This window comes from Euprymna scolopes, chromosome 44 (genome assembly GCF_053919585.1).
Source record: "Euprymna scolopes isolate OS-2025 chromosome 44, ASM5391958v1, whole genome shotgun sequence".
In the NCBI taxonomy this organism is placed as follows: Eukaryota; Metazoa; Mollusca; class Cephalopoda; order Sepiida; family Sepiolidae; genus Euprymna; species Euprymna scolopes.
The window spans coordinates 35,999,615-36,012,201 of record NC_136525.1 but is presented as its reverse complement, the minus strand read 5'-3'; the positions used below and the strand labels follow the sequence as shown (position 1 = coordinate 36,012,201).

Here is a 12,587-nt window from a genome sequence, read left to right as displayed (position 1 = left end):
CTGGCGTAGTTGTCATAGCAGTTGGTGTCTTTGCAATTATTCAGAATGTTGGCTTAGAAATGCTTTGGCTAGAATTGGCCAGATACAGTCCATTAGATGGTTCCCAATTCATGACTTGGTAATAAACCTCGGCCAAGAGAAATATAGTCGCATGCTCTTTTTTCATGCCTTCACTGGTTGTGACGTGGTCTCGGCCTTTCGAGGTAGAGGGAAGACAAATTGAAGCAAAGCTGAGAACAAGGAATCGCACACTGAATTCTCATACAGACTGCCTTCAAACTTACACTTGTGTTCCACCATGTGCCTACGCAGTATCTTAGCAGCTTTGGCATGGATGATTGCATCAGTGTAGGAAGATGCTTCTGACAACACTGAGCCAATGTCTTTGTCAAATGTTAGAAATACATCTTGGTCTTTATTGTAGGCTACACGTCCAGGTATCTCTGACAGCAGTCTTTCTTTCATGGTAAACATGGGAGACATGGGCAGTTTGTCCTGAAGTGAGCCCGGTGTTCAGCAAACTGAGTCAGTACCCACCTGCCATAGAAGATGCTGATTTCAACATTCTCCAGAAAGTTGTTGTCACTATGTATGACAAATACAGCAATACTACTAAGGTTGATGAGGCAAGGCTGCACTTGTTTGCTCGGACGCAAAGACCATATGACTCCATTCCACCAACTAGTACATCTCTCGTTCAGCATGTTAGACGATCTGTATTCAAAGCTGCTTGCATATGGGGCCAGTCAACAGGATGTGCAATGCAACCTGAACGTCCTGGCAACTGGGGCTGGAAAAAAAAAGGTGAAGCCTGGGAAGTTCTCTGGTCAACCCTCCCACCCATTGCTCAGTTGTGTCAGCATCTAACAAAATGTCATTGCACGGGTGAATGTCGTGGACCATGCAAATGTTATTGCTACACCCTGAACTGCACCCTAATGTGTAGATGTAAATGCAAAGTATAAAACAATGATCCAGGTTAAATTCAAGCAAATCACTTCAGTCTGTTGTAGTATATTGAGCTTCTGTCACAACAATTTGAGATACCACATCGGTAACTTAACTGAGACAGCTCTGGTTCATATAATTGTCATCATATCACTATAATGCTTAAGGATATTGAAATTTTGATTGCAGAATTCGATTCCTTGTGTCAAAAAACATATCGTTTTACATGTACAGATCATCAAAATGTTATTACTTTGACAATATGTAGTGCAAATACTATTTCGTACAGGTACGAATAGCAGCCATCTTGAAAAATAGCGGCCATTTTATTTTGGAAGTTAGCTAACGTGTTTTCTGAAGCACCTGTATGCCAATTTTGGTTCGTGTATTACCAAGTGAAAGATTGTTTTAGCAATCTGCCCCACTAGCCTTTTCATTTTAACTTTCACCATTTGACGAACAGATAAGGAATTCCTCCTTCTGTGGAAGCAACTGTGAGTGACTAAGTTAATATCTTGAGGTTATATAAAGAACATATTCAGTTCTACTAACGTATTGAGCACGTTTTCTCCCACTTGACACCACCTATAACTCTAAGTATATATATATATATATATATATATATATATATATGTTTAAAACTGTACAGAAGTTAAGAAAAACATTGGTACCGTCGGTTTCAAGCCTAACATAAGGGGAACCAGTTAATGGTAAATAATCTTAGGCTCTCCTCAGCCATATTGTTTTCCTGTTTAAAACAATATGACTGACGAGAGCCTAACATTATTTACCATTAACTGGTTCCCCTTATGTTAGGCTTGAAACCGACGGTACCAATGTTTTTCTGACCTTCTGTACAGTTTTAAATAAATAAATAAATATTAAACCCTTATATTGAAATTTTATCTTTGTAATCGAGCACTTTGCACGTGAAACATTTTCAAATATTTTGTACTGGTATTTTTTGTTTCTTAATTTCATTCATCCAGAGGAAATCTCGAAATAAAGACGAAACGTTGATGAACACATAATACGGTTTGTTCCTTTTTATTTCTCTCTCTCTCTTTCTCTCTCTCTCTCTCTCTCTCTCTCTATATATATATATATATATATATATATATATATATATATATATAGATGGCGAACAATAAGAAGCGGCAAACTTCAGTTTTATTTAAGTGTACCAACTTTTGTTTATTAGGGTAAAGTTTTTATTTCCGCCTTGTTAAATGGCAGTTCATACGGAAACTATGTTTTGTGGGCATGAAAAGTATATAACTTTTTACGGCGCTCAAAATGAACTCTTTTCTTTTGTTTTTGTTGATTAAATAAAATGCGCGGCGTCAATAACATTCTTACTTCGTCCTAACATTAAACTCTGTTTCCTTAATCACAAATAAGAAGAAATGGAAGATACAAAATAAAGAAAAAAAAAGTCATTATCAGAGATAAAACACATTAAAAACAAAAACAAAAACACAAAAACAGTTCTAAATTTAAAAGCTTTTTATTTCATTAATAAAAAGAACATTTTTTAGTTTTCTAAAAATTGATTTAAATTAGATTAAAAACAATAATTAGAATTTTAAAATCGGACCATTACTCTAATAAAAACCTTTTCAAATTCCAATTTGTTAATATCGATAATTAAACATATATTTTATAAAAGGACCAATTCTTCAGTGTTGTCCTCCTAAACTATTTAATATTTAATAGCAATAGTCGTTCATTCCGTATTGGTCCATATAGCGTCCCTGCATGTCCATCTGATAGTTGGAATAGTCCATTCCGGGATAGTCATAACGGCCATAGAAATAATTGTTCTGGTACGGGTAGTACATCTGTCTGCCATACCAGTTGTTCCAATAAGGGCTACAGTAACGTCCTTGGTTATCCATCCAGCGTCCCTGCATATCCATCTGCCAGTTAGACATATCGAAGTATCTTTCTGGGTAGAACATATTCCTGCTGTTATAATAGCTGTTATATCCGGGGTAGTTCCAGTATCTGCCATAATAATTCATGTACTGGGAGAACGGGTTGCAATAACGGCCCCATCTGTCCATATAGCGACCTTGCATATCCATCTGATAACCAGACATGTCCATCCATCTTTCTGGGTAGAACATATGACGGCCGTAGGAGTAGTTGGGATAGTAACCGTGTCTATTATAGTTGTAACCCCACTGGCTGTACGGGTTGCAGTGGCGTCCCTGCATGTCCATCCAGCGTCCAGACATGTCCATCTGATAGCCAGACATGTCCATGTACCTCTCGGGGTAGTCCATCCATCGGTTGTATCTGTTGTACCTATCACCATCCATCATCCAGCCGTAGTTGAACATGGATCTTCCGTAGTAACGGTCATAGTCGTTGAATCTTCCATAGTAGTCGTAGTATCTGGGGTCGACCATTCTTCCCTGGGAGTCCATGTATCTTCCTTGGAAGTCCATGGTCATACGGGACATGGGCTCCATCATACCTCGGTTTCTACCGCGGTACATGTTGCTATACATGTTGTTGAACATGGGTCGGTATTTGTTCATAAAACGGTTCATGATGATTTCTTAAGATAGGCCGTAGAGACTGAAATGTAGGAAAAAAAAGAAAGACTTTATTGTAGAGAAAGTATATAATAATAATAATAATAATAATAATAATAATAATAATAATAATAATAATAATAATAATAATACAAACAATAATTATAATAATAAAAACAACAGCAACTACAACAACAATAATAATAATGGAAAGTATATAATAATAATAACGATAATAATAATGATAATAATGATAATAATGATAATAATAATAACAATAATTATAGTAATAAAACAACAACTGCAACAACAACAACAACAACAACAACAATAATAATAATAATAATAATAATAATAATAATAATAAAAAACAATAACGATAATAACAATAAGGAAAATCTTTGAATGCGGAGACTAATATACATGAGCCATATGAGCGGGCCAGACAAACTGCTACAGTGGCAAAACATTAAGAAGCTTTACATGGAACCAAGAACTTTAAAACTGTATATCTATAAGTTCGCTATCCTCTCCTTCATCCTCTTCAATTGCCACATCACCCACCAAATAGTTATAGCAAATAACCGAGAAGATCAAGGAGGATGGAAAGACAGAGCACTAACCAGACCTCTGCTGGAGAAGTGCCAAGAGAGCTGGGACCTTAGGAAGGCTTATTGCCACTCAAATTCCAGTAGAGACCAATGGCCGCTGCCGGCGAGAAATCAATGGTTAGCGGCTGTTGCGAGAATGCAAATTCATTCACAAATGTTATCGACAGAGGTAGAGAATACTGGAAATCTGAGGAGAATTGTTGCCACTCAGCTTCCAGGGAAAACCACAGATTGTTTTTAAGGAGAAATCTTTGATGACCTGGGTGAAAGCTCTTTGTCAGCCAATAATAATAAATCAATGGTAAACGGTTTTTGCGATAATACAACTTCATTTGCAATAGCTATCGAAAACGTGGAGAGTTCTGCAGATCTGGGGAAACTTGTTGCCATTGAAACTCCGGGGAATACCAATCAATAGTGACGAAAAGTATGATTATTATTGCTATGACAACAGCATATTCTTGTCATTGTTTTGGCTCTCGAGTGTATATCCATTGATGTCTCATATGCTTTTGTATAGAGTGATGTAGTTCTCAGTTGATTAAGTGTGTCTTACTCTGTCGGATATATACTCGAGAGTCAAAACAATGGAAAGAATATTCTGTTGTCATAGCCCTAATAAACCTACATAAACCTAATAAAACTCTGTTGACCGTCCGACCACACTTGCTTACATCGTGTCTATCAAAAACATTGTTATCATGGAAACCCGCTTGTCTCTTCTCTTCTTCTTCTATCTTCTATCTTCTTCTATTCTTCTTTTCTTCTATCTTCTATCTTCTTCTATTCTTCTTCTATCTATCTATCTATCTTCTATATAAATAAAATGAACTCATTTTTTTCCCGTGGAATTTTGACCTTAATAGGATTAAAAATCAAGATATTTCATGCAAATATAATATGCACAAACGGCAGAACAATATCTGAGGTGTGTTATAGGCTTATTAGTTCTCAAATTCCTCGATAATCTTAGATTTCTATACTTTTTCTGCTGAGAAGTCACGGCCAAAATCGGTTAAGATCAATGGAAGTGGTAAAATATTTTCTCTCTAATAAATTCCTCCTCCCCCTGCCACTACTTAACACCGTTTGGGGATCGTTCACAAGGAACAGTTAAGAAGAGAACACCGGTTTGGCTTCGTAGTTCTTTTATGTGAAGTTATTTAAAATCACTAAACTAAGCTGCAATGCTCTGTGGCGTAGTGGTTAGCGTGCTGGACAATTCACATTATATTTTCACGTTCGCGCCGACCTACCGTAGTCGTTTTTTTTTTTTTTTTTTTTCTAAACAACTGGAATGGACTTTTCTTGGTGGCCGAACTGTTAACGTTGCAGATGTTTTTTTTTTCACACTTTATTTTCCTACTTTTACTCATGACTCCGGGTTTGATCCTTCCTACTTACCTACCATAACATTTTTTAACCCCCCCCCCGTCCCGGAAACAAACACTCGGGCAACGCTGGGTACCCCCGCTAGTATTTAATAAAATTCACATGCCTTTCCACAGTCCATCCATATTAAGTTCAAATAATATTCAGTCTTTGCTTAACTTGTAGACATTGTTTCATGGTTATGTTTTGTTATGTTTAGGTTTCAGTTTCGATTCCAGTTGATGGCACTAAAATCATATATATATATATATATATTTTCACTTTTGAAATTATGACTATATATTAGGTACAATATAATATGAAATATATTGAATAAAGCTTACACTCCTTTTCACAGTTCAACCATATTGATTTCAAATAAACTTCTGTCTTTGCTTAACTTGTAGACATCATGAAATTATATTTTATTATGTTTTGATTTCAATTTTGATTCTAGCTGATAGTACACAAAACATATTGTTTTTACATTTGAAACCATGACTACATATTGGGTACAATATAATATGAAATAATTAACTCTATAATAATAAATACGAAATTTGCGTAAATTAAATAAATTAAAATATCATATTAAAGCATAATTTACGAACGGGCAACGCCTGGCGCCCCTGCTAGTATTTATTGAAGCTAAGTAATATATTAGTTGGAACACTCAGTGTGAGGATTCGCCCCGGACGAACGTATTCTGTCTTGACAACATGAATTAGCTAACAGAATCTTTCTCTGCTGTAAAGAAAACTGCCTTGTTTATATAACAATACTAGATCAATCTTGAGCTGTTGAATCAGTATTTGTATATCATATTATTAAATATACAATTTTTTTCTTGATAATAATAATTTATTTTTACATGTTCTTCTCATATATCCATATATCGACGTAATGATGTATGAGGTTCATATATCTATAATATAAAGCTGAACGTGTGTGTGTGTGTGTCTGATCACGAATAGGCTCCTATATGGTTGACTATTAAAAAAAAAACAACTGATTACATATAATGATAAAAGATGTATCGAGGATCAGGAATGGGTATGTTTGATCTGGCAGAACGGTGGTTCATAAAAATTGTGGGGTCTGCGTTCGCGCCTGGCCCCCAAAGTATGGAAATAAAAAATGAAAAAAAAACAAACGTTTACAAGGGTTTTTGATACAGATGTACATAAGAATACTTTGATAAGTATGTTTCAACTTAAATAGGGATGGTATGATAAAATTGTGGGGTCTGCGTTCGCGCCTGTACTCCATGGAAATATGGCACAAACTTTAACAAAGACTTTTCAAATCTATTTGCGTAATAGATAATTATGTTTCAGTTTGAAGAAATATGGTATAATAAAATTATTGGGTTTTCGTTCGCGCCTGACCTCCATAGAATGTAAATATATCACAAAGTTTAACAAGGGTTTTTAAAAGGGGTGAGGGTCCACAATAACACCTTAACTTTAATCTTAATTCACGTTAGCTTTTATTTATTTTTTTGAGTTGAATCATATTGTGTCGAATAAATTCACCTAATAAATTCATGTTCTTATTAAAGTGAAAGCAAAAAAAAAAAAAAGTCGGAACTTTAGATAAATTCTTCTCCACTTGCACGTGGCACTCTTTCTAAAATATATAAATAGATAAATAATAAAAAATAAGAACGTTACTTGTTATCGTTTCAAAAGAAGGAAAAATCCTGCTCACGTGATTACGTGTCTTTTTAAAAACATTTACATAACCTTTTATTTTTATTTATATATCTGTTTAAGCTTTTTTGTCAGTGTACTAGAAGGAATTCAGTTGATTACAACCCTTTCTGCGTGTTCTTTACATTACAATAGTACAACCCTGAATCCGACGGCGCAATACTAAACCGTTAAATACTGTAAAACTAAAACGAAGCTGTTCTGCTTGAAAAGGGCGCCATTTTCTTCTTATTCATATTTATATCGATTCTTTGCTTTTATGTTCATAAATATTCCTTATGTTGACGGAACTCTCTTAAATTGTTAACACAGAATGCTCAGGTGCCCCTTCTTCAAAATGAAAACGAGGCTCTCCATTTCAAAGTCACTGCCATTTTGATTATTTTTAAACCGGTTTGTGAATTAAAAAAAAAAATTTTTTACAAACTACTTAAAAATACAAACCAATGAACTTTTCTACCATAAAAGTCACTCTGATGATGTCAGTGGATATATATATATATATATATATATATATATATATATATATATATATAACATGTCTCTAAGAAAGGGAGGTGACATAATATGTATATGTATGTATGTGTATGTGTTTCGGCGGCACTTTTTTATTTAAGCAAACAGTTAAAAATTCCACTGTTTAAGATACTTAAATTTTTTTTTTTTAATTATTCTACTTGGAAAACACAGCTGAACAAAAACGACGAACGAAGAGAGCTTAAAAAAATAGCCGAGAACCGCTCATGTAAAGTCAGCCGGGAAGCAGGCGGGCAGTTCTAGAAAAGAAGTTTTGTTCATGCAATCTATGTTTGGATTTAAACACAGATAACGAATGGAGGAAATTGTTGATAGTGGTTGTAGATAGTCGAGTGATTTTGTGAAAGTTTGGCAAGAGGGGACCATAGATTGGAGCTCAGACGAGCACTTGTCATGAAAATAATGATAACGCTGAGACAGACTCGCAATATCCTATGTGGGAAAGAGGTTGCAGGGAAGAGAAAAGGGCTTTCTTACTAGGTTTCGGAGCCGGTTTTGAATTCTATCAAGCCAAGATAGAGCGTACCGAGCAGCTCCTGCCCAGATATGGCAACAGTACTCCATTTTAGGACGTACTTGGTTCTTATGCACATAGAGGATCGCATCGGCAGTTAGATACTTATTGGAGCGGTAGAATGATTCAACCATGTTTCCAGAGATCTTGGCAACAGATTTGATGTATGTGTTCCATTTTAGATCAGGAGAGGTCAGTCCCAAAAGCTTGTAAAGACAAAAGCCATTCATCTCAATTAGTGCCAGATGGGGACCAGAGCGATTATAATTAAAAGAGAGAAGCTTGGTTTTAGATGTATTAAAATTAACCAGCTACTCCTTTCCCCATTGCATCACGCGCTCAAGATCAGAAGAAAGAGAATAAGAAACGTCTTAGTCATTGCTGCCCTTTGAGGTGTTGCCATAGATTGTGGTTTCGTCTGTTTATGACGAATGATCTAAGAATGTGATTTAGGAGATCATTGACGCAGATCAAGAAGAAAGTTGGATCCAGGATGGAACTCCGAGGAACGCCAGCGTTGATACTGTGAACTTCTGATTTCTGCCCATCGACAACTATTCTACTGTTATTTCTACATCAACCTGTTTAATATATATTGTTAATAGAAATATTCCTTGCGAAATAATAGAATCAACAACGTAAAGAAAATATTAATGCTTTTTGTTCTTTTGTAAAATAATTCACATTGTTAACTCAATATTATTTAAATAAAAAGAAATTCGTCTTTTATTTCAAATTGTAGCAGTCTAATTACGTTAAAATGATATTCTCCGTTTATGCTTCCTTTTTAAAATTTAACGTTTTATTAACTACTTGTTCTTATATATATATATATATATATATATATATATATATATATATATATATATATATATATATATATATACTCTCTTTCTACTTGTGTCTCTTTTTTCTCCTCTTTCATGTGTATTAAAAAGCAAGAATAATAGGAAAAGATAAAAAAGGAAACAATTTTAACAGTCCCTATTTTATTGCATCCCCGCAAGGGCAGTTAGATACAAACTGAAAGAAATCCAGCTCCATAAAAAGGCACTCGGTATTAAAGCAAAACTAGAAATTTCATTCGTCTAAAAAGATTTTTTTTTAACACTGAGCGAAGAAAGAAAATATAAAGTAGAGTATCAGAACAGATACTACACTTTACACCTAACCAAAAGCGGTTGTTAATGATGGAGACACCAATAAATTCTAATTCTTTTCAACCGTGGTAGAGGACAAAATGGCTTAGTTTTATATTTATCAGGCTAGAAGGACTATGGTACAAAACTGCTGCTACCAGATCAGGTTGTCTAAATATGCTGGCTTTCAACCTAAAATGCTCCAAGCATTAAAATTATTGTTTGTTCCTTTCGCTTTTCAAAACTCAATCATGTTCTGCAGAGTCAAAATTAATTAAATTCTACTTTACAAAAATAGCAAACCAAACACTACGAATAAATATTTAAAAATACAATGAGCTTGAAGCAAAAATTTCTTTTCCAAAATTACTGGATTTAGTATTAAGTATCAAGAAACGGCTGAATATTCCATAGAAACAAAACAACCAAACCAAAGATTAAGAATAAATATTTGAAGATATAAATATCTTAAAGCATAAAAACTATTTTCTAAAATGACTGGATTCGGCACCAAAGAACTCGAAAAGGCTCGATGTGCCGTAAAACGAAGAAAAAAGTGTGGATTGGGTGTAGATTGAGTGAACAGAATCGGTAAAGAACTCACCTGGCGAGGGACTGCGGGTAGCTGGCTTCGGACGAAGATGGCGGTAGCTATCTGTGACACAGAACCTCGTTCGCTTCGGGTTTTTATAGGACCCGAGTGACGCTGCCAATTAAACAAAAAAAGCAAAAAAACAAAAAAACAAAAACAAAAAAAAAAACAAGAAAACGAAGCAAACATCATTCTTTCAGATGAACGAAAACAGACGCCCTGATATTTTTAACCCCCCGCCCCCAAAGGCAAAAAAAAAAAAAAAAAAAAAAAAAATCAAATTATATAATAGAAATGAATCTATTAAGCATCTTTTCTTGGCTGTCATCTCCTGATCAACGCCCACTTGTTTACTTTACCTTTCGACTCCCTGAATAGTAATTAATATATATATATATATATATATATATATATATATATATATATATATGCGATAATGATTATGATTTCAATTATTTTGCGGTCATGCATTTTCGATCACAAAGTGATTAAAACCATTAATGGGGTGCACTAATGGCGCGCTCATACATTTTGCGTTTAATCAATCTTCATTTCTGATTATGTAATCAAAGAATGTAATATGATTTCGGTTTGTATGACTGCTTAATCCATAGACAACAAATCTCAGATCAAATCGTCAACATTTGATTTTGGTGACTCAATCTTTAGATTAACGAAGTGTAAATACTAATTTTAATGCAGAAACACCCGCGTCGAAGTAACAAACCAAGTATTGAATAGCAATTCGTGTTAGATAACTTCTTGCAGATTCCGAAGACATTGTATCAGGTCACATAGTTCAATTTCGATTTTCGAAGTTCACCTAATGGTTCAAAATAGTATTTTGAACCATTAGTACATTTTCTTAAAGATGGATTTTAGATTTTGTGTCACCAGATCAGGATCTCTGAAAATACTGACTTCTTAACCTAGGTACTGATGCTATCGTTTTTTCCCCTTTCCTTTTGCAAAACTCAATTCTGTTCTGCAAGGTCAAAAATAAAATCAACAATTAAAAAAAACAAAATAAAAACAAACAAACCAAACACAATAAATACATATTTGAAGATATAAAAAATAAAAACCTTTACCAAACTGACCGAAAGAGCTATTAATAACCTACAGGTTTGATATACTGGAAAACAAAGCAACCAAACAAAACACTCTAAATTTTATTAGATGTAAGATATAAAAATAACCTGTAGCCAAAAAAAAACAAAAAAAAGACATTTCACAAAATTACTGGATCTGGCATTAATAACCCGAAAAGGATTGATATGCCGTAAAACAAAACGATCAAATTAAGCACACTGAATAAATATTCGTAGATATAAGAACTTGAAGAAGAATAAAAAATGTTTCAAACTTACTACATTCATCATTAATAACCAGAAAAGGGTTGATATGCCATAAAACAAAACGATCAAACCAAACACCATGAATAAATGTGAGAAGATAAAAAAAAAACTGAAGTCAGAGATCTTCTTAAGTTCTTCTTTAGAGAGAAACACTATTTTTTAAGCTCATATTTTTCGATTCTCAAAAATGATTTGCTAAGATTTTATTATTTCCCTTGGCCGGTGTAACGTAAAATACTCCCCTGTAAAAATTCTACTTTTGAGGACTATTTTTTAAGATCGGATTGTATTGATTTTCAATATTTATCAGATGAATTTCTTTGCAAAACATATCCAAGAACACTGCCAGACATATAAATTAGCTTTGTTTAAAAAAAGATAGCCTCAGCTGTTTCGGAACCTATGAGGAAGGAAGGAACACACACACACACACACACACACTTTTATATGAAAGCGAAGATCTTTCAGTTTTAATCCATTTTAGATTTAATATGTCATTCACTAGATTAAAGAATTAGAATCATAGACAATTCTAATATTTGTCTCTTTATTCATTGTTTGCTTTTTAAAAATTGTATTTAATATGAGAAATCGGCACAATATTATCCACATCAAAACGGAACAGCAGAACGAGTTGGTTTTGTTCGGAGTTTCAATATTTACATACTATCTTTATTTACATACTAGCTAGACACCTGGCATTGCCCGGTAGTACAATAGCTTAATGATATTTTTATTTATACAGATTGCGTATGTGTTATTATAGAATCAATCCTCTATTGATTATCATATATTACGAGGAATAATTTGCCCGGTGGACTAATTCGCAAAAAAACAAAAAACAAAAAAAAAAAAAAAAACCAAAAAAAAAACAAAACAAACAAAACAAATACAATAAAATAAATGATTAAATAAATAAATAAAATAAAATAATTATAATATTGTTCATTAAATTCCGTCTGTATTCGTCTACATTTTCACACCAGCTGATATTTGGGATTAACGATGAATGCAATGGAAAATATGCAATCGAAGAAATGATTTGCGGCAATTTTAAATGAAACCTCTTCCTTTATTGTAAATTGAACTCATTAATAAGAAAAATTCAAATAAAATGGTGGAGTACACCCGGACTTGAACAGAGAATCATTCGATCTGTAATCAAATGCTCCACCACTAACCCTTTATCTCCAGATGACAATATATCTGTTTTTATTTTTGTTTTAAGATGAAATGATTGCTGAAATTATATTTCCCTTGGC

The 12,587-nt window shown here is 33.7% G+C and overlaps 1 protein-coding gene across 1 annotated transcript; it reads right to left on the bottom strand.

Moving 5' to 3' along the window:
* Positions 1-2,439: 2,439 nt before the first annotated feature.
* LOC145268795 (uncharacterized) lies at positions 2,440-10,110 on the bottom strand. The gene is made up of 2 exons (XM_080124410.1): positions 9,980-10,110; positions 2,440-3,534 (listed from the first exon to the last, which is right to left on the bottom strand). The coding sequence occupies exon 2, from the start codon at positions 3,504-3,506 to the stop codon at positions 2,658-2,660; it is 849 nt and encodes a 282-aa protein (XP_079980536.1). The 5' UTR covers positions 3,507-3,534; positions 9,980-10,110; the 3' UTR covers positions 2,440-2,657.
* Between the last annotated feature and the right edge of the window lie 2,477 nt (positions 10,111-12,587).

Excerpts from the sequence above, each read along its gene's own strand:
- LOC145268795 (XM_080124410.1), bottom strand. The coding sequence starts at position 3,506 with ATGAACCGTTTTATGAACAAATACCGACCCATGTTCAACAACATGTAT.